At 45.8% G+C, this 23,234-nt stretch overlaps 1 protein-coding gene across 1 annotated transcript in view; it reads right to left on the bottom strand.

Moving 5' to 3' along the window:
• PSMA3 (proteasome 20S subunit alpha 3) overlaps positions 1-23,234 on the bottom strand; it is a 178,253-nt gene that overhangs the window by 119,652 nt on the left and 35,367 nt on the right. Inside the window, exons 2-4 of the mRNA XM_069207452.1 lie at positions 8,078-8,160; positions 7,155-7,278; positions 2,885-2,986 (exon numbers count right to left, since the gene is read on the bottom strand). Coding sequence (XP_069063553.1) covers positions 2,885-2,986; positions 7,155-7,278; positions 8,078-8,160 — 309 coding nt within the window. The remainder of the gene's footprint in view (positions 1-2,884; positions 2,987-7,154; positions 7,279-8,077; positions 8,161-23,234) is intronic.

Here is a 23,234-nt window from a genome sequence, read left to right as displayed (position 1 = left end):
TTCCCTCTGCAGGCGTCGCTGTGGGGGATCAGGGGGGACAACTTTGGTTACTCACGGTCTCGGAGTCGCCGGAGGGTCCTCCCTGAGGTGTTGGTTCTCCACCAGTCGAGTCGGGGTCGCCGGGTGCAGTGTGGCAAGTCTCACGCTTCTTGCGGGGATTTGCAGGGGTCTTTAAATCTGCTCCTCTGAAACAAAGTTGCAGTCTTTTTGGAACAGGGCCGCTGTCCTCTGGAGTTTCTGGTTCCTCTTGAAGCAGGGCAGTCCTCTGAGGATTCAGAGGTCGCTGGTCCTGGGGAAAGCGTCGCTGGAGTAGGTTTCTTTAGAAGACAGGAGACAGGCCGGTAGGACTGGGGCCAAAGCAGTTGGTGTCTTCTTTCTTCTTCTGCAGGGGTTTTTCAGCTCAGCAGTCCTCTTCTTATGTAAGTTGCAGCAATCTAAATTCTTAGGTTCAGGGAAGCCCTTAAATACTAAATTTAAGGGCGTGTTTAGGTCTGGGGGGTTAGTAGCCAATGGCTACTAGCCCTGAGGGTGGGTACACCCTCTTTGTGCCTCCTCCCAAGGGGAGGGGGTCACATTCCTATCCCTATTGGGGGAATCCTCCATCTGCAAGATGGAGGGTTTCTAAAAGTTAGAGTCACTTCAGCTCAGGACACCTTAGGGGCTGTCCTGTCTGGCCAGTGACGACTCATTGTTATTCTCATTATCTCCTCCGGCCTTGCCGCCAAAAGTGGGGCCGTGGCCGGAGGGGGCGGGCAACTCCACTAGCTGGAGTGCCCTGCGGTGCTGGAACAAAGGGGGTAAGCCTTTGAGGCTCACCGCCAGGTGTTACAGCTCCTGCCTGGGGGAGGTGATAGCATCTCCACCCAGTGCAGGCTTTGTTACAGGCCACAGAGTGACAAAGGCACTCTCCCCATGTGGCCAGCAACATGTCTCGAGTGTGGCAGGCTGCTAGAACCAGTCAGCCGACACGGGTAGTTGGATTAGGTTTCAGGGGGCACCTCTAAGGTGCCCTCTGGGGTGTATTTTACAATAAAATGTACACTGGCATCAGTGTGCATTTATTGTGCTGAGAAGTTTGATACCAAACTTCCCAGTTTTCAGTGTAGCCATTATGGTGCTGTGGAGTCCGTGTTTGACAGACTCCCAGACCATATACTCTTATGGCTATCCTGCACTTACAATGTCTAAGGTTTGGCTTAGACACTGTAGGGGCACAGTGCTCATGCACTGGTGCCCTCACCTATGGTATAGTGCACCCTGCCTTAGGGCTGTAAGGCCTACTAGAGGGGTGACTTATCTATACTGCATAGGCAGTGTGAGGTTGGCATGGCACCCTGAGGGGAGTGCCATGTCGACGTACTCGTTTTGTTCTCATCAGCACACACAAGCTGGCAAGCAGTGTGTCTGTGCTGAGTGAGGGATCCCTAGGGTGGCATAAGATATGCTGCAGCCCTTAGAAACCTTCCCTGGCATCAGGGCCCTTGGTACCAGAGGTACCAGTTACAAGGGACTTACCTGGATGCCAGGGTGTGCCAATTGTGGAATCAAAAGTACAGGTTAGGGAAAGAACACTGGTGCTGGGGCCTGGTTAGCAGGCCTCAGCACACTTTCAACTCAAAACATAGCATCAGCAAAGGCAAAAAGTCAGGGGGTAACCATGCCAAGGAGGCATTTCCTTACATTACGGCTTTCAAAAGAGCACAATTTAAAATAAAGCATCCTTTGATATAGGACCAGGCACCGCTGACTCTTTGGGATTCTACTGCAAATAATACTGTTGTAATTCACTCTTCTATCAGCCTCTTAAGAAGTTGGGTGGAATACCAATACAGCAGGTGCTGCAATAACCCCAGTTGCCAAGCCCATCAAAAGAAGAGATAAGTTAGTCTGTATCATTGAAACAATATGTAACAAAATTAATTTTGCAGTAAAAGGTGTTTCTAAATAAATTATACTGACACAGAGGACAAAGGAAGGGAATGACAAAGTGAAGAGAGAAGATCTGGGAGTGGGAAAGAATTGAGGGCAGAGCAGGCATGGCAGATATGCTTTTATCACCAACAATACTCATTGTTTGGTCAGAGTGTTATTGAAGGTAGTTGGATTTCATCCACGAGACAATGGCCACTGAGCACTTGTAATGAGAGTAGAAATGATTTGAAATAGTACAGCTGTGTGTCAACAGAATGTGAGGCACCCTTTAGAAGAAGGGAATTAGGAGAAGAAAGATTTCACATATATATCAACAAAAATGCAGGAGAAAAGGAACCCGTGGAAGCTAGGGGAGATGTAGGATTTCTAGAATCCTTAGTTTTGAAAGTTGGGTGTAATATATTTAAATTTTCCAAAAATGTGCCTTTTGTTCTAACATATGCACTCACTGAAATAGTTTCCTTAAAATAAAAAAATGTATAAGCTCATTCTCCATAGCAGACCCGAACCGGACTCTTATCTGGAAAATTCAGTATAGCAATCAGAATTCTGCAATTCAAGATGGCTAAACTCAAGCACTTTGAATGTGTTAAATACGGTATGGTTGGCATGTGTCTAAAAGGAACAACTCGCATACGTTATGGGTGATCTTGTGACAAGAGCTACAAAATGATGGAGCGTATCAAAGATTTACCATGTCAGTCAAGGGCTGTCATGATAAGGTTGTCTAAATCTGCCAGGAGAATGAGCTCTGTGCTTTGGGTGTAATCCATACTAAAATACAGAAAGGCTATGAAGACCAAACATCATTGTAGCTGCTGGACAACAGTTACTTAATATGTCAATGCCCTGAAATATACAATCTCTTGATAGGAAATAAAATTCTTTGCTATCCATCAAGAAGGCTGCACGATGAAAAGCATGCCATCTAGTGGAAACCCCAGCACCTCACCTTTAACGGGATGTCATAGCCGTAACTTGATCTAAAGTTAGAAGCTTCTTCTCTTGCAATGTCAGCCAAAGAACGAGCATCTGCCAGGAGGCCAGCCACTGCCTGAAATAAAACAATACACGACACGTAACACTATAATTGTGCCTTTCAGGAGATGTACAATCAAACAACATGTTGGAACAAAAATAATTTGGTTTATGATGTGTGTGAAAACACACTCATTTACAAATCCCACAAGGTCTGCTATAGCACTTTTAGGCATTCTATTTTATAATCCAGGAACAGGAAGAAGGAATGGTAGTGCAAAATTTCAAAGAACACAGTTTTTTATTTTATTTCCACAAAACAAAAATACCGCCCAGAATAACATCAATCTGTAGGCTGTTATGCCTCACAACATACCTACACTGAAGGTCAAAGACAAACATGTCTCATATTTTTAGCAATCAGACATGTTTTGTAGTGATTATGGATCGTCTGTGAAAAGTGTAGTGCACTTTCACTTTAGGGGTGAGTAATAGGTCATTTCCAAAGGTAGCTGTCAATCTGTGGTTTCCGAGTGTTTTTTTTGGTTGAAAACCAGCCTTTAAGTGCAGGTTTAGACAATAAGACATTCTGGGCCTGATTACAACTTTGGAAGACGGTGTTAATCCGTTCCAAATGTGACGGATATACCACCTACCGTATTACGAGTCCATTATATCCTATGGAACTCGTAATACGGTGGGCAGGATATCAGTCACATTTTGGACGGACTGACACCGTCCTCCAAAGTTGTAATCAGGCCCTCTGTCTTTTAAGTGATCAACAAAAAAACGCGTAGGTGATATACCTTTCAATGTGGCACTGCAGCATTGGATTAACCGTCCAAGATTACACATGTAGCTATTAACGTCCTGAGTGCATACCTAGTCACACTTGTCTATTTTGATTCTGGTATTAAAAATGTAGAAGAAAAGCCTAAAATTGGCGTGGCACATTATGCAAAAATACTTTTTTACTTCACAAAGAGGACATAATTATTCTTTTACTCACCCCAGAATCAAAATAATTTACCATGTATGCGATCTGCTAAGGCTATGTTTACAAAGCGACCGTATTATTGTCAGAGAAAACAAATTGCAACTCATGAAAACAGTAAATAAAACAAGCAAAGCAATCAGAGAAAGGGAGGCAGTTCAGTATGTTCTGAATGGGATGGGATTGTAACGAGTCATAATATTTTCACTCTCTTGCAGCTGCTTCGTTGAAGAATCTCAGTGTTGAGCTTAGTTGTCTCCTCTTCTACGGCACAAGATGTATGGTCAACAGTTGGAATTGAAAAAATACATTTAAATGACGAGATTTAAATTAACGGGCGGTGAAAGTGGAGGATATTGAATAGGCTGACAGACTTAATTCCCTGCAATTCATATCTGAATTCTACGAAGGCGGTCCCATCAGTGTGAAAATCAAGTGTGCCTGAAGTGAGAAATGTCATAGAGAAAACCAATCTGAACACAATTCTGAACTGTGAGTAGCTTAGTACTATAACAAAGAAGGCTTCCAAAGTTTCCTAAGAGAAAGGCAGCCAGGGAACCTGCACCCTCTTCTTAGGTAAGGCAAACTCAAAAGTGAGGGCAAGAACGGTGGAAGTCTCTCATATGCTGTGGTATCTAAATATAAAATAACCTATGTACATGAGACACATGACCCTTTAGCAAACATGAACTTCAAGACAGAAAAACAAACGCTTCTCAACTGCCAAGAAGGCTACTGTGTTCTGCAGCCTGTGTTCACACAACAATTTTGATTTAGAAAAGGAGGTCTATGTAGGAATGAAAGAACATCACAAAAGCCGTGTCACGCGAAGCTCCGAAAAGTATAAGGGAAAGAATGGGAAAAAAGGACTCTATCCATTTCTATTGAGAGTCAACTTAAAGAAAGTAAACGTTTGATTAAGGAGTCCTAACGCAGCCCTCTATCTTCCCAAAAAAGTACAGCCTTCAGTTCAAGATGGTGAATTTGCTTTCATGAAGAAACACCAGAACATAATCTTATCACCTTCTATGTCAGTGGCAAACTTCCGATTGTGTCCAAAAGGGTGATCTCCAAATATAGGCTGAGCTGCTGCACCACATTTTGTCTCAGATCTTTGTCACTACTGATGGGTGACCTCATTGCTGATAATGTTGCTCACAGCTGGGTAAAGACAAGGTTTGCAACATTATAGTCTCAAACTTCCACTGGGACAAACCAAGCACTGTGCCACTCTTCTATAAAGTTATCTAGTGTTAATGATCGAGATACATATTCACACGTCGAAGATACATTTGTGCTGCCTGCCCCACGAGCTTCATTATGGGATTGTGGCATTTCTGCTTTTCATCACAGCCTCCATAACTACAGCACACTAAGCACCTGCATTGGTCTGTACTAAACAAGCAAGCTCATTTCTTGCACTGCCTCTGTTTACAAGCACTAAGGCAGACCCTAACGTGAGACAATAAACATGTGTTTGTCATCTGCACATAACAATACTGTCATAAAAAACTGACTAACAACTCTTATGGGTTGAACCCACATCAATTACATTTTTTAAATGAATGATATTCACCAGGTTGAATGCCCGGCCTTTTCTCCCTATTCTTTCATTATTTTGGGGATGTGGAGGACATGAAAGTAATTTTTTGAGGCAAGTCTCCATTCTGAACTCCTCCTCCTCTATCCTCACTGTCTCCCCGGAATTCGCAGGTATTCACTTGGAGGAAAGATTACAACACCATCTGTTCACCCTATTGCCATTCCCTGACACAGTTATTTAAATCCTACAATTGTCTAGTCACACCCCATTCCCATCCAGTCCGCTAAAAGGAAAACAAATATTTGCTCTACAAACACATTTTACTGTTCACCCACAGTATGACACGTTTTTGCAGAATCTCCTTTTTTGATGTTTGCATTATTTACTCTGTATGTTCTCCCACTTTGCTAACCTCATGTGTTACTGCTTCTGACGAGCCCAGTTTAAAGACTATGATATTTCTCTATAAATGTGTACAGCCATTACTTTATGCTTCCCTATGCTTCCAACTTCTGAGCAGACCAGCTCTCCTTGCTGAAGTAGATTTCATGCCATTTACAAAGCCTGCTCTATACTCCGAAAACTCTGCATGAAAAACTGACCTTAACCGTTCTCCGATTGTCATCTCTCCTTTTATCTCTGAATGACCCTCTCTTTACACTTTTCATCCTTTACATGCCTCTACTCTCAAACTACACTAAGCTTACATGCGTGTTTGACTTACTCTCCGATTATGTACTTCTGCAAATTACCAACACTATTTCAAAGATCACAAACTCTCCTCTAGCTCATCTATTAATCCTACCTATTATATACATATCCCCACACAAATATTCACATATAACTTCAATTAATTTAATCTATCACAAATAAGCTGGAGTACGTACATGAAATGGTTTCCCTGACAAGACTAATCATGATAACTGGCACAAAACACGAACCTTGGGTCCTGGAATAGATTGTTGGCCAGAATGAAGTGCTTCAACACGTTATCAAGGGTGGTAAGCGATACATAAAAGAAATACAATATTAGTTGGCTAAGATGCTAAGTATTTTTGAGATATGTGTTGATGTACTGGCATGAGTCCAGGGGTATTGATACAATCAATGCCTGTTTCTCGGACCTGGTAGAAGTCCCTGATAGTGCATACTTTTGGTAACAGGTCAAAGAAGAGCGGATGGATCATTAAATGAAACACTGTTATTACATCTCAAAAATGAATACAATTATTATGAAATAGAATATAAAAGTTTTTTTTTTTAACCAGTTAAATCCAATTTATATAACCCACAAAGTAGTAGAAGCCATTTTCTATCCCGGCAAATGTTCAAAAAAGGTGTTGTGTAGGAGTTAGGCCTCTTTCAACCAGACTGACAGTTTCCAGCACACACAAACATAAATGGATGCCATTAATACAATGCTTTGTACTCTACCATCTACACTCAAGTTGCTCACAAATCCATTAATGATAAAATGTGTCTAGGATGTGTTCCCGAAAGTAGCAGAAGAAAACACCACACTATAATGATTGGCTAAAAACCAAATTTGTGTTCCTGTAAACAGGTAACAGTAACCAATGTATAAAATTAGACCGCACAGTAACGATATTTTCATGAAATGTTACAATAAAAGAATTCCATTGTAATTTGATTGCTATTCTATAGAGTAGAAAAGCTATTAATGCAAGTGGAAAACAAACTACTCACCATTCCTACATGTCGATCTACATTGAAGATTCGTTTGTTTGAACCTTCTTCATAAAGTTTGGACAAAACCAATTTCTCCACGCCGAAGACAACACCATCTTTACACCTGATGCCAATGGCAGTACTGCAAAATATAATTAAAAGTATATTAGGAACATAGAAAGGTTAAATATAACGAGGGGGGCAGACAATTCCAATGGCAGAGTGCATACATTTTTAACAAGAACACTATAAATATTTCCTTGGCTTTCAGTCCTACAATCACTATAAATTCAAATTATGAAGACAAATTTCGTCCCAAAAAATACTACTAAACTCCGAGATACACATTTCATCTCGGGATGAAGGATTAGAAGTTGTTTGAGCTTGCAGAGACTCAAACCAGGATATTCAGATTAGACGTAGATCTATCGAGAAAATACATTAGCCTGATGAACAAATCTTTCTTGGAGATGTCTGCCTTCTGCAAGGTGGACAAATATGATCCTCTTATACCGACGGGTGTGCTAAGTAGGGCATATCATCTGTTTCCAGCTCCACTGTATGATCTCTGCTCTTAGCTTTTCAAACATGTTCCAAGTGCACCAGTCATGTGCAACGGGGTTTGCTGTCTAATCCACTCAATTTTATGCCCCTGAAGTTGCCCTTTTCCTACAGACCAGGAGGTGAGAGTAGAAAGATGTCTTGTAGTGCTTGCAACACTGAAAGGTCTAGGCACCATGAGTGATTAAGAAAGAAGGAAGAAAGGGTTGCGGGTGAAAAGGAAACCTGATGTCTGAAATGTTCTACCTTGGTATATGGAACCTCATCTCAGTCCCAACTCAAAACGATTGCAACTGTGAACAGGGGAAAACACTGACAACTTTTACTGTAGTCTCACATGCAGTACTGACAGTAAAGAAACAAACGCATTATCTTCTTACCTACTGTTCTCTACTGCTTTTGTGGCATATTCAACTTGAAACACTCTGCCATCAGGCGAGAACGTGGAAGCAGACAGGTCATACTGTAAAAAAAAATATATATATTTTTTAAAAAGTGTCATTTTTAGGCTGAAATATACAACTGACAGAAAAAAATGTGATAAACATACTCCAAATGTACAGATGGAAGAGAATAAGCCCCATGTACTTTACAATTCAAAAATGCTTTTGTGTGAACAAACGTTACTATTTTTTTTTTTTTGCAAGTTTGAATTTAAAAAAGGCTTCTGTTACTTCAGTGGAATCAGCACAAAATATTAGGATATTCTAAAAAATAATCTATTTATCAGAGGTTTTGGCTCCATAAGAAAAGGCAGTTCTGGAAAGGGCCACAAACACTATGACTGCATGGATGATGTGAAATTTGGTTAAAGCTATTTAATGTGGCTGTGGGCTTGTCGGCAGCTCATAAACTCACCAAGAGCTTCATAGCTACACATTGATGGTGCACCCTCACCCATGGATGAAGACCAACCCTAAGGAATGCATAGTGTAATTGCAAAATAATCAGATGCCATCCTCCGCTGGCTCCTTGCTGTAATTGACTAGAGGCTCAGTTAAACTTGTAGCCTTGCTAGAGTAGCACACGTAAAGTACTATTAAGCCATCTGGCAGTAATGCCAGCGGACTTCCCATGCTATAGGTTTATTCCCACACCTGCCGGCAAGGAGCTTCTTTGCAAGGCATACTTTCTACAGTTAGTACAAGAGGAGGACCACTCAAGCTTCCAGTCGGGTTAACCAATGAAAAGAAAGCAATATTTATGAAAAAAGAACACCTTCTAAGTTCTCCAATGCCCATCTCTTTGCTCTTTCGATTTGTTATTGGTTTCATACTGTCCCCACTTGCCTGGAGTAATTTCCCACATACCAAGCAGTAGCAGGGAGGGTACAATATCCTGTCATCTTTTTATTGGTACCTGAAGTATCAAATATCATTTTAACATTGCCTGCTTTTTCCAATATTACTAATCTCTCCATTGGCTGAGGCTGATCTTGCATCTGATTTTTGCAAATAAACGCCCTCCACCGAAAATTCTTAAGTTTTTTTTAAATTTGTCTCTTTACAAAACTATAGTGGCCGTCGACTGGCAATGTGATAAACTGGAGTAATAAATTGAGCTGTTACAAGCAACTGTCTTTAATGTGGCCTCAATGACGCATGGTTAGGTACTGTCAGTAGTTCAACAGACATATTCAAATTTAACAGAGAAATATAACTGGTCTTTTATTCCCTATACGTTAAGTACTTTGCTTGACTTATTTCAATAACTGATGACTACACCCAAGGTAGGCTAGTATAAAGGGCTGATCTTTTGGTAGCAAACAGCTGGTCATCCCTAACATGCACCTACTCCACCACACCTCGCACTCCTTGAAAGCCAGAATCGTGCAATAACAGTGGAGTATACCAACAGTCATTCAAAAGAGGAGTCATTTGGTTTCCACTCGTCCCTGTCCACTTGTCCCCACGCCCCCCGAGAAAAACATACATAAAGAAATTAAAAAGACTGAATAAATCTGATAAAACATTTAACTGCCTTCAGGCTACATATGGAACAAACCTCAGGCTCCAACATCAAACAAAAACATTCAGCTGTTCATCTGAAGCGCTGTTTTCCATCTTTATCTGTTTCTGCAGTCTATTCTCTAATTTTACTAAAACAAGCATTGGCAAAGCCAAAAGAATATCTTTGAAGCACATTAGTTTAATTTTCGGTTTTGACAACGTGTTTTGCTGATACTGAACAGAATCAGTAAAAAAAATAAAAAAAAAGACAGATTACCTATCCCAGGACCATTATCATCGGTCACCAAGCATGTGTCCACATGCATAATAATACTAGTGTCCCTAGCATGAGCATGCATGTGTCACCACTTACAGCGCTGTATGACCATTTCTTCTAATCGCCATTTCAAGGTGTCTGACAACCATCATGGAGCAGTAGATAAAAAAAAAGTTAAAACATTTTTTTTAATAAACTGTGTGAAAGCACATTTATAAAAAAGGAGTGCCCCAGCAGCAATGTGAAACTGCGGTGACCTCAAAGTTTAATAAAATTATTGAATTAAAAAAAATAAAAGAAGCACTGGAGGAGCAGAGGTAAGCAAGTAAAAAGCTGCCAAATGGTAGCAAATCATTTGGGGGTGGGTGTTTAAAAAAAAAAAATAAAAAAAAATAAAGAGCAGAGGTGCAAAGGGGAAGAAGCAAAAGTGGTGCAGGAAAGCAGGGAAACATATGTAATCACATGGTGTAGGAAGTTGGCTCTGTATGCATTATTTCAAAGTAAGGAATAGTATGCACAGAGTCCAAGGGTTCCCCTTAGAGGTAAGATAGTGGCAAAAAGAGATAATACTAATGCTCTATTTTGTGGTAGTGTGGTCGAGCAGTAGGCTTATCAAAGGAGTAGTGTTAAGCATTTGTTGTACATACACACAGGCAATAAATGAGGAACACACACTCCGAGACAATTCCAGGCCAATAGGTTTTTGCATAGAAATATATATTTTCTTAGTTTATTTTAAGAACCACAGGTTCAAACTCTACATGTAATATCTCATTTGAAAGGTATTGCAGGTAAGTACTTTAGGAACTTTGAATAATCAGAATAGCATATATACTTTTTACATAAAACACATATAGCTATTTCAAAAGTGGACACAGTGCAATTTTCAACAGTTCCTGGGGGAGGTAAGTTATTGTTAGTTCTTGCAGGTAAGTAAACCACCTATGGGGTTCAAATTGGGGTCCAAGGTAGCCCACCGTTGGGGGTTCAGAGCAACCCCAAAGTCACCACACCAGCAGCTCAGGGCCGGTCAGGTGCAGAGTTCAAAGTGGTGCCCAAAACACATAGGCTTCAATGGAGAAGGGGGTGCCCCGGTTACAGTCTGCCAGCAGGTAAGTACCCGCGTCTTCGGAGGGCAGACCAGGGGGGTTTTGTAGGGCACCGGGGGGGACACAAGTTCACACAAAAAGTACACCCTCAGCAGCACGGGGGTGGCCGGGTGCAGTGTGCAAACACGCGTTGGGTTTGCAATAGGTTTCAATGAGAGACCAAGGGGTCTCTTCAGCGGTGCAGGCAGGCAAGGGGGGGGCTCCTCGGGGTAGCCACCACCTGGGCAAGGGAGAGGGCCTCCTGGGGGTCACTCCTGCACTGGAGTTCCGATCCTTTAGGTGCTGGGGGCTGCGGTGCAGGGTCTTTTCCAGCCATCGGGATTTTGGATTCAGACAGTCGCGGTCAGGGGGGCCTTGGGATTCCCTCTGCAGGCGTCGCTGTGGGGGATCAGGGGGGACAACTTTGGTTACTCACAGTCTTGGAGTCGCCTGGGGGTCCTCCCTGTAGCGTTGTTTCTCCACCAGTCGAGTCGGGGTCGCCGGGTGCAGTGTTGCAAGTCTCACGCTTCTTGCGGGGATTGCAGGGGTCTTTAAATCTGCTCCTCTGGAAACAAAGTTGCAGTCTTTGTTGAACAGGGCCGCTGTCCTCGGGAGTTTCTTGGTCTTTTGGAAGCAGGGCAGTCCTCTGAGGATTCAGAGGTCGCTGGTCCTGGGGAACGCGTCGCTAGAGCAGTTTTCTTCTGAAGGAGGGAGACAGGCCGGTAGGGCTGGGGCCAAAGCAGTTGGTGTCGTCTTCTTCTCTGCAGGGTTTTTCAGCTCAGCAGTCCTCTTCTTCTTTAAGTTGCAGGAATCTGAGTTCCTTGGTTCTGGGGAGCCCCTAAATACTGAATTTAGGGGTGTGTTTGGGTCTGGGGGGGTTAGTAGCCAATGGCTACTAGCCCTGGGGGTGGCTACACCCTCTTTGTGCCTCCTCCCTGAGGGGAGGGGGGCACATTCCTATCCCTATTGGGGGAATCAATCCTCCATCTGCAAGATGGAGGATTTCTAAAAGTCAGAGTCACTTCAGCTCGGGGCACCTTAGGGGCCGTCCTGACTGGCCAGTGGCTCCTCCTTGTTTTTCTCATTATCTCTCCTGGACTTGCCTCCAAAAGTGGGGGTTGGATCCAGGGGGCGGGCATCTCCACTAGCTGGAGTGCCCTGGGGCATTGTAACACGAAGCTTGAGCCGTTGAAGCTCCCTGCTAGGTGTTACAGTTCCTGCAGGGGGGAAGGTGTGCAGCACCTCCACCCAGAGCAGGCTTTGTTTCTGTCCTCAGAGAGCACAAAGGCTCTCACCGCATGGGGTCAGAAACTCGTCTCTCAGCAACAGGCTGGCACAGACCAGTCAGTCCTGCACTGAACAATTGGGTAAAATACAGGGGACATCTCTAAGATGCTCTCTGTGTGCATTTTTTAATAAATCCAACACTGGCATCAGTGTGGGATTATTATTCTGAGAAGTTTGATACCAAACTTCCCAGTATTCAGTGTAGCCATTATGGAGCTGTGGAGTTCGTTTTTGACAGACTCCCAGACCATATACTCTTATGGCTACCCTGCACTTACAATGTCTAAGGTTTTGCTTAGACACTGTAGGGGCATAGTACTCATGCACATATGCCCTCACCTGTGGTATAGTGCACCCTGCCTTAGGGCTGTAAGGCCTGCTAGAGGGGTGACTTACCTATGCCACAGGCAGTGTGAGGTTGGCATGGCACCCTGAGGGGAGTGCCATGTCGACTTAGTCATTTTCTCCCCACCAGCACACACAAGCTGGCAAGCAGTGTGTCTGTGCTGAGTGAGGGGTCCCTAGGGTGGCATAAGTCATGCTGCAGCCCTTAGAGACCTTCCCTGGCATCAGGGCCCTTGGTACCAGTTACAAGGGACTTACCTGGGTGCCAGGGTTGTGCCAATTGTGGAGACAATGGTACATTTTAGGTGAAAGAACACTGGTGCTGGGGCCTGGTTAGCAGGGTCCCAGCACACTTCTCAGTCAAGTCAGCATCAGTATCAGGCAAAAAGTGGGGGGTAACTGCAACAGGGAGCCATTTCTTTACACATGGTGTGATGAACGTAAAAGAAAAATAGCAGCTCCCTAAATGTAAGCAGTGGAAGGACAGGAGTCATGCAATCAAACGGATGGTAAAGAAGAGTTACCCCATGGGAAGGAAAGCCGCTAAATTAGAAGCAAGCAAATAAGATGGACTATAAAGTCAACCACTGATAACCAATTAGTAATATACACAATGAGTTTGTAGGTGAGATCTAAATAGGAGCCGTATTGAGTGTGAAATGATTAATAAAGAAGCAGCAAATTATGGATGTAATTTATGACTGAGAGAAGCACTTTGCATGCAATAACTATTATTAAAGAGCAATGTGGATTAGTATTATTAATACTTAGCACTGTTGGACCATGATTAAGGAGCAGCAGCACAGTTTTCAAAAATTAAGAAGATACAGCACTAGTCACGATGAATAGTAAGAAGTAGTACTGTGTGGCCATAATCAATAAACAGCAGCACTCTGAGACCCAGCTTATGTGGGGTGGGGGGGGGGGGGGGGGTAGGATGTTATTTCATATAAGAGATGTCAGTGTATAATTGGTAAAAAGGAACTCCGAGAAGCCATAAATCAATAAGCAGCAGTACTTTTCAGGCTGTGATGAAAGGGGAGTATTACCTTTTTTTTTAGAAAGGAATAATAAAAAGCTAAACTTTAGGAACTCCCAAAACACCTGTCCCTGAACCTAGGCCCAAAATGGAGCAATTTCACAAAAATTCAAGGCAAAAACTTTACATGGCCTAATTCCGTAATACTGCAATGCGGATGACGTAGAAATTAGAAATGAATATTGTAAAGAAATGGCTCCCTGTTGCAGTTACCCCCCACTTTTTGCCTGATACTGTTGCTGACTTGACTGAGAAGTGTGCTGGGACCCTGCTAACCAGGCCCCAGCACCAGTGTTCTTTCACCTAAAATGTACCATTGTTTCCACAATTGGCACACCCTGGCATCCAGGTAAGTCCCTTGTAACTGGTACCCCTGGTACCAAGGGCCCTGATGCCAGGGAAGGTCTCTAAGGGCTGAAGCATATCTTATGCCACCCTGGGGACCCCTTACTCAGCACAGACACACTGCTTGCCAGCTTGTGTGTGCTAGTGGGGATAAAATGACTAAGTCGACATGGCACTCCCCTCAAGGTGCCATGCCAACCTCACACTGCCTGTGGCATAGGTAAGTCACCCCTCGAGCAGGCCTTACAGCCCTAAGGCAGGGTGCACTATACCACAGGTGAGGGCATGGGTGCATGAGCACTATGCCCCTACAGTGTCTAAGCAAAACCTTAGACATTGTAAGTGCAGAGTAGCCATAAGAGTATATGGTCTGGGAGTCTGTCAAAAACGAACTCCACAGCTCCATAATGGCTACACTGAATACTGGGAAGTTTAGTATCAAACTTCTCAGAATAATAAACCCACACTGATGCCAGTGTTGGATTTATTAAAAAAATGCACACAGAGGGCATCTTAGAGATGCCCCCTGTATTTTACCCAATTGTTCAGTGCAGGACTGACTGGTCTCTGCCAGCCTGCTGCTGAGAGACGAGTTTCTGACCCCATGCGGTGAGAGCCTTTGTGCTCTCTGAGGACAGAAACAAAGCCTGCTCTGGGTGGAGGTGCTTCACACCTCCCCCCTGCAGGAACTGTAACACCTAGCAGTGAGCTTCAAAGGCTCAAGCTTCGTGTTACAATGCCCCAGGGCACTCCAGCTAGTGGAGATGCCCGCCCCCCTGGACCCAGCCCCCACTTTTGGCGGCAAGTCCAGGAGAGATAATGAGAAAAACAAGGAGGAGTCACTGGCCAGTCAGGACAGCCCCTAAGGTGTCCTGAGCTGAGGTGACTGACTTTTAGAAATCCTCCATCTTGCAGATGGACGATTCCCCCAATAGGATTAGGGATGTGCCCCCCTCCCCTCAGGGAGGAGGCACAAAGAGGGTGTAGCCACCCTCAAGGACAGTAGCCATTGGCTACTGCCCTCCCAGACCTAAACACACCACTAAATTCAGTATTTAAGGGCTCCCCAGAACCTAGGAACTCAGATTCCTGCAACCTAAGAAGAGGAAGCTGAGCTGAAAAAACCCTGCAGAGAAGATGGAGACGCCAACTGCCTTGGCCCCAGCTCTACCGGCCTGTCTCCCCCCTTTGGAAGAAAACTGCTCCAGCGACGCTTTCCCCAGGACCAGCGACCTCTGAATCCTCAGAGAACTGCCCTGCTCTAAAAGGACCAAGAAACTCCAGAGAACAGTGGCCCTGTTCACCCAAGACTGCAACTTTGTTTCCAAAGGAGCAACTTAAAGGCAACAGCGTTTCCCGCCAGAAGCGTGAGACTTGCAACCCTGCACCCGGCGACCCCGACTCGACTGGTGGAGAAACAACACTTCAGGGAGAACCCTCCGGCGACTCCGAGACTGTGAGTAACCAAAGTTGTCCCCCCTGAGCCCCCACAGCGACGCCTGCAGAGGGAATCCCGAGGCTCCTCCTGACCGCGACTGCCTGACTCTCAGATCCCGACGCCTGGAAAAGACCCTACACCCGCAGCCCCCAGGACCTGAAGGATCGGAACTCCAGTGCAGGAGTGACCCCCAGGAGGCACTCTCCCTTGCCCAGGTGGTGGCTACCCCGAGGAGCCCCCCCCCTTGCCTGCATCGCTGAAGAGACCCCTTGGTCTCCCATTGATTCCAATTGAAAACCCGGCGTGTGTTTGCACACTGCACCCGGCCGCCCCTGTGCTGCTGAGGGTGTACTTTCTGTGCTAACTTGTGTCCCCCCCGGTGCCCTACAAACCCCCCCTGGTCTGCCCTCCAAAGACGCGGGTACTTACCTGCTGGCAGACTGGAACCGGGGCACCCCCTTCTCCATTGAAGCCTAAGTGTTTTGGGCACCACTTTGAACTCTGCACCTGACCGGCCCTGAGCTGCTGGTGTGGTTACTTTGAGGTTGCTCTGAACCTTGGACCCAAACTTGAACCCCGTAGGTGGTTTACTTACCTGCAAGAACTAACAATTACTTACCTCCCCTAGGAACTGTGAAAATTGCACTAAGTGTCTAGTTTTAAAATAGCTATATGTGTTTTATTTGAAAAGTATATATGCTATTGTGATGATTCAAAGTTCCTAAAGTACTTACCTGCAATACCTTTCATGCAAAGTATTACATGTAGAATTTGAACCTGTGGTTCTTAAAATAAACTAAGAAAATATATTTTTCTATACAAAAACCTATTGGCCTGGAATTGTCTCCGAGTGTGTGTTCCTCATTTATTGCCTGTGTGTATGTACAACAAATGCTTAACACTACTCCTTTGATAAGCCTACTGCTCGACCACACTACCACAAAATAGAGCATTAGTATTATCTCTTTTTGCCACTATCTTACCTCTAAGGGGAACCATTAGATTCTGTGCATACTATTCCTTACTTTGAAATAGTGCATACAGAGCCAACTTCCTACAAATATCAAATAATTTGATAGCTTTTAATTGGTTGCATGTCATGAGGATGACTTTAGTCAACAAAAGCATTAAACAGGATGAGTCTTCAAATTATTGTACTTTGATATTCCCATATGAAATACAATTCCCATTGTGCACAGTATTGCAGATTGAAAAGCCAGGACTGCCTGAAAGTCACTCCTGGGACAGGGGTCAATCAATCAATCAATCAGGATTTATAAAGTGTGGCTAATCACCTGATAGGTTAACTAGGTGCTTGCACGTCCTGGAGACTTATTTGAACAGACAGCTCTTGAAGGCCATTCGGAATTCCGGAAGTGAAGTGATGGTCCAGAGGTGAGTGGGGAGGCTGTTCCAGGTTTTAGCTGCGATGTGAGAGAAGGAGTGTTTTCCACTTCTGCTTCAATAGATGAGTGGAGTATTGGAAAGTAAAAGGGAGGCAGAGCGTAGGCTTCGACAGTTGGTGGAAGGTCAGGTGGTGGTGGTTAATGTACGCGGGTCCTAGGTTGTATAGACCCTTGTGTGCGTGGGTCAGCTGCTTGAATTGGCATCTCTTCTACACACAGATCCAGCGGAGTTGCCTGAGTGGGGTGTGATGTGGATTCATCTGGTAAGGCAGAGGATGAAGAACAAGTTACTTACCTTTGGTAATGCTTTTTCTGGTGGATACAATAGCTACCTGTGGATTCCTCACCTTATGAATTCACCCTTGTGCCAGAATCGGACGGAAAATCTTCTTCCCAGCTCTCCACGTCGACGAGGACGTCACAATTGCACAGCTCCACGCGACTCCGTCTGACGTCACCGTGCCAATAAGAGGTCCTCGCCGGCGTGCTGACGACAGTTTCACCCATTTTTTACGTGCCTTTGAGGCGAACAGGTGAAAACCGACTCCAAAATAACTCCAATAAATACATATCTACACAAAACCTTCATGATGCAACATAATCAAAACCATCATTTATATATACAGTAAAAATATCAATATATACATACATCTTTACAACCACATATCCTAGTGCAATCAGAGAGGCAACGGGGAGGCGGGTGGGACTGTGAGGAATCCACAGGTAGCTATTGTATCCACCAGAAACAGCGTTACCGAAGGTAAGTAACTTGTTCTTCTGATGGATACAACTACCTGTGGATTCCTCACCTTATGAATAGAGTCCCAAAGCAGGACCGCACTCGGAGGTGGGTGCCTGCCTGATCACACCAAGAAATCCTGCAACACAGATCGTGCAAAATCGCAATCCCTCCGAACCCCAGAGTCCAAGCAAAAATGCTTTGCGAAGGTGTGGAGGGATGCCCAAGTTGCTGCCTTGCAAATATCCACCACCAGAACCCCCCTTGCCAGGGCCGAAGTAGCAGACTTAGCTCTGGTAGAGTGGGCTCTGATACCCTCAGGAGGAACCTTTTTCGCCAACGAGTAGCAGATCTTGATACAAAGGATAACCCACCTGGAGATTGTTCTTTGATGGACTGCTCTGCCCTTCCTCTATACAATGTACCCCACGAACAGCTGATCTTCCAGGCGAAAGTCCTTCATCTTTTCAATGTAAAAACTAAGCGCCCTTTTAGGGTCGAAGCGGTGAAGCCTTTCTTCCTCCTTTGAGGGGTGAGGAGGACAGTAGAAAGATTGAAGGGTAATAGTCTGCGCTATATGAAAAAGAGTGATAACTTTTGGAAGGAAAGCCGCCCTGGTTTTCAACACCACTTTATCTGGGAAAAACAAGGTAAAGGGGGGGTTAACGGAAAGAGCTTGAAGCTTACTAACCCGCCTAGCTGAGGTTATGGCAACGAGAAATCGTTTTTTAGCACTAAAAACCTTAAGGGGCAAGAGTGCACAGGCTCAAAAGGTGACCCCATTAAAAAGGTTAAAACAAGATTTAGGTCCCACGGAGTCACATGAAAAGGAGTGGGAGGAAACTTATTAAGCAAACCCTTAAGAAAACTAACCACAATAGGTGATTTGAACAATGAGGGTTAATCCGGGAGACAAAGAAAAGCTGACAGAGCAGCTAAATAACCTTTAACCGTAGCCAGTGCACAACCCTTCTGTGCTAAGTCCAAAGCAAATAATAAAATAACAGAAAGGTGGGCCTTCAACGGATCAATTTGCTTTTCTCCACACCAAGCCACAAATTTTGCCCACCTGCCAACATAAACTGACTTAGTGGAGTGTCGCCTGGCTGATAAAATAACATCCACTACCTCTGGTAGGAGAGAGAAAGAACTCCGGTTGCCCCGTTCAAACTCCAGGCATGAAGGTGCAAGCTCTGGGAGGTGGGGGTGTAGAACCTGCCCCTGCGACTGCGAGAGGAGGTCTGCCCTGAGTGGGAGACAAAGTGGAGGGCAAACAGAGTTGGAGAAGGTCCGTGTACCACACCCTTCTTGGCCATTCCGGGGCTATTAAAATTACTTGAGCCTTATCTTGGCGAATCTTCAACAGAACTTGAGGAATCAAGGGTATTGGGGGGGGGGGGGAGGGGGGGGGAACGTGTAAAGCAACTTGTTGCACATAGAGATCTGAAATGCAACCCCCAAAGCTCTTTGCACCGGATCCTGGAGACTGCAGAATGACGGGCAGTGCGCGTTCTCCCGAGTGGCAAACAGATCTATCACCGGAGAACCCCACATCTGAAAGACATGCAGGACCAGATGCGGATGTAGACGCCACTCGTGATCGGCCGAAAGATGCCGACTGAGAGAGTCCGCACGCATGTTGAGCACCCCGGCCAGATGATTTGCTATCAAGAAAATCTGATGGTCCTGAAGCCAGGACCAGAGACGCAGAGCTTCTCTGCTGAGAAGATACAACCCTACTCCTCCCTTCTTGTTTATATACTACATTGCGATAGTGTTGTCCGTCAGGACCTGAACTGACTGACCGCTAAGGGACGGGAGGAAGGCCTTGAGAGCCAGACGTATCGCCCGCAATTCCAACAGATTGATATGTAAAGTCTGTTCCACTGGAGACCAACGACCCTTGATCTCCAGGTCCCCCAGATGAGTTCTCCACCCTAGAGTGGAAGCATCCGTCGTGACCGTGGCCATCGGAGGCAGCAGTGAAAACGGCCTTCCTTGAGAAAGGTTGCCATCCACAGCCCACCATCGTAAATCCGCTGCAGCGTCTCTGGAGATTGTTATCGACTCCGAGATCCCCTTTGTGTTGAAACCACTGCCTGCAAAGGCACCATTGGAGAGCCGTCCTGTGCCAACGTGCATGAGTGACCAACAGAATGCAAGAAGCAAACAGAACGAGCAGGCGTAAGACCTTGAGGACTGGAACAACCACTCCATTTTGAAACACTGGAATCAACGCCTGAATCCGCTGAGGCGGAGGATAGGCCCAAATTCAATGTTGTATCCAGTACAGCCCCTATGAACAGGATGCGTTGAGAGGGCTCCAGGTGAGATTTGGGCACATTTATCGAAAAACCCAGTCTGAACAACAACTGAGTTGTCATCTGCAAGTGACGCAACACAAGCTCTGGAGACTTGGCTTTGATCAACCAATCGTCCAGGTAAGGGAAAACCGATATACCCTTCATTCTGAGACTTGCTGCCACCACTGCCATCACCTTCGTGAAAACTCAAGGTGCTGAAGTAAGACCAAACGGGAGGACCGCAAACTGGTAGTGTTGCGACCTCACAACAAACCAGAGATACTTCCGGTGCGACTTGAGTATAGGGATATGAAAGTACGCATCCTGCAAGTCAACAGACACCATCCAATCCGCTTTGTTCAACGCCAGAAGTACCTGCACTAGAGTCAGCATCTTGAATTTCTCCTGTTTGAGGAACCAATTCAAAATCATCAGGTCTAGGATTGGTCTCAAACGACCGTCCCTCTTGGGGGGGTGGGGGAATCAGGAAGTATCTTGATTAACAACCCTGACCCCTTTCCTGCTCTGGAACAAACTCCACCGCACCTTTTGACAATAGGGTCTGAACCTCCTATTTTAACAACAGGAGATGGTCTTCGGAACAAAACGAGGGACGGGGAGGGATGGAAGGAGGAAACTCCTGAAAAGGGAGAGCATATCATTTTCTCACAATATTTAGAACCCATGAGTCTGATGTAACTAACTCCCACTCGTGGAAAAAAAGATGTAATCTTCCCCCTACAGGAGAAGTATGGTCGATAAAGGGGGGAAAACTAGGGCTGCTTCCCTTGCTGTTGTCCTACTGAAGAAGAGGATGACGTAGGGTGCTGTTGGGTGGCCCCTCTTTTCCTAACCCTCCCCCACCCTCTAAAGGAACGATATGGGAGGCTGGTGGGCTGCTGGACCGAGGACAGGGGTCTCCCTCGATAAGCTGCTCCACGTCCAAACCCCCTGAACCTCTGAAAGGACCTAAAAGGGGTAGCAGAGGAGGCTTGCAATCCCAAAGACTTTGCCATGGCCCGGTTATCTTTAAAGGGCTCTAGGGCAGAGTCCGCTTTATCTCCAAACAGTTTTTCCCCATCAAAAAGGTAAATCCAACAAAGTGGTCTGTACATCTGAAGAAAACCCAGAGGACCTCCACCAAGCGTGCCTCCTGGTAGCAGTAGATGTACCCATTGCCCTGGACACCGAGTCCGTAGAGTCCAGGCCAGACTGGATTATTTGTTTCGCCACGGACTGCACATCAGACAGGAGTTCTCCAAATGGTCTCTGTACATCCTGCGGCAGGTCAGGAACCATGGCCTTCACGGAGTCCATTAGGGCGTGGACATATCTATCCAACACAAAGGTAGCGTCTGCAGCCTTGAGAGCCATGCTGAAAGACGAGAAAGTCTTCTTTGCGGATTGCTCCATCCACTTGGATTCCCTGTCTGATGGAATCACAGGGAAGGAGCCTGGAGCAGACCGTGTAGAGCAAGAGGCCTGAACAACCACACTCTCCGGGGTAGGATGTCATGATAAAAAAAAAACAGATCACCATGCGCCACTCTGTATCTCCTTGCCACAGCTCTATTCACAGCAGGCGACGATACAGGCTTCCTTCAAAGTTCTAATATGGGCTCCGTAAGAGCCTCGTTAAATGGAAGCAAAGGGTCTGCAGAAGCCGAAGGAGGATGCAGGACCTACGTTAAAATGTTCATCTTAACTTCCGCAGCAGGCAATGGAAGTTCAAAAAGTCTGCTGCCTTCCTGATCACTGTGTGAAAAGAAGCTGCCTCCTCCGTAAATTCCCCTGTGAAGACAAGTCCCATTCCGGGGAAGTATCCAGTCCACTGGCCGACTCCAGGCCTTGATACTCTCCCAAGGGCTCAACCATCCTCCAACAACTGCCTTTGATTCTCTTCCTCCTCTAAGAGACGGAAGGCCTTCCTGCGTGACCTCAAACGAGCCTCCAACCTCGGCGTCGACATGGAATTTGCCGACGTCGAAGACACCAGCTTCAACACCTGGCGTGGAACAGGAGAGGAAAGTTGACTCTGTTCAAATCCATCACTCGGATCTGGCGCCGGAACGGATCCTAATGGCGCCAAGGATGCTCGCGTTTCCACCATCGGCGCCTGCTGACGGGGTGATGAAACGGGAGCCATAGATCTAGAAGGTGACGTCATGGGACCCGGTACTCTCAGCCGGTTAGAATGGCATAAACGGCACCACCTTGTACAGAGCAGGGGAGCCCAACGAAAATGCCAATTGACTCGTGGGACCAGCCGGTGCACCAGCAAGGGCCATCACATTGAACATAGAGAACATGGCATTAAAAAATGCCGCCGGATCCGCTCCTGGAGCCGGGAAGGCAGGATACCGCTTGTCTCCCTGATGCACTTGTGCTTGCTGAACATCGGACTCCTGAGCAGCAGGTGAAAATTGAAGACTGTCCGGAGGCGCCACAACCTCAAAGACAGACGGCGCCGGAGAAGCCTCAGGGCGCTGGGGTTATGGAGTCATCGTCGGACTCACCTCCCACGTCGCTGACAAGACTGAGATCTCGATCGGCTCCGAGCCGAATGACGCCGGGTGTCATGACAGCGCAATTTCTTAACCTGTTTCGAAGAAGCATGGGAAATGACGCCGGGAGTCATGACGGCGCAATTTCTTATGCTTCTTCGAAGAAGCATGGGAAAAGGATCTATGATGGCTCCTATGACCCTTCTTCGCCTTAGCCAAAAAGACTTTGGCCTCCCTTCCCTTTAACTCCTTTGGATTCATGCTCTGGCATGACGCACACTCCTCAACGTCATGCTCAGAGCTAAGGCACCAAAGACAATCTTCATGAGGGTCAATGACCGACATGCAACCCCGCACTCTCAGCACTGGCTTGAAACCAGACTTCCTAGGGGGAAGACACTGTAACTAACAATTCTGATAGCAACCTCCAACAGAAGTGAGAGCTAGGAGAAAACTGTTAGCGTCGAAGGCACGGAAAAAAGGGAACGGACGTCAGCACGCCGGTGAGGACCTCTTATTGGCACAGTCAGACGGAGTCGCGTGGAGCCGTGCAATTGTGACGTCCTCGTCGACGTGGAGAGCTGGGAAGAAGATTTTCCGTTGGATGCTGGCGCAAGGGTGAATTCATAAGGTGAGGAATCCACAGGTAGTTGTATCCATCAGAATTGTCTGTATGGTCTGCAGTCACTGTAGGAGGTGTGCGGGGATTCCTACGTAAAAGGTGTTGCCATAGTTCAATCGGCTAATGATGAGGGCCTGTGTCACGGTGCGTCTAATGTATAGTGGTAGCCACTTTAATATCTTATGGAGTATGCAC

This window comes from Pleurodeles waltl, chromosome 9 (genome assembly GCF_031143425.1).
Source record: "Pleurodeles waltl isolate 20211129_DDA chromosome 9, aPleWal1.hap1.20221129, whole genome shotgun sequence".
Lineage (NCBI taxonomy): Eukaryota > Metazoa > Chordata > Amphibia > Caudata > Salamandridae > Pleurodeles > Pleurodeles waltl.
Note: the sequence above shows the minus strand (reverse complement) of the source record. Positions and strands in the feature narration are given on the sequence as shown.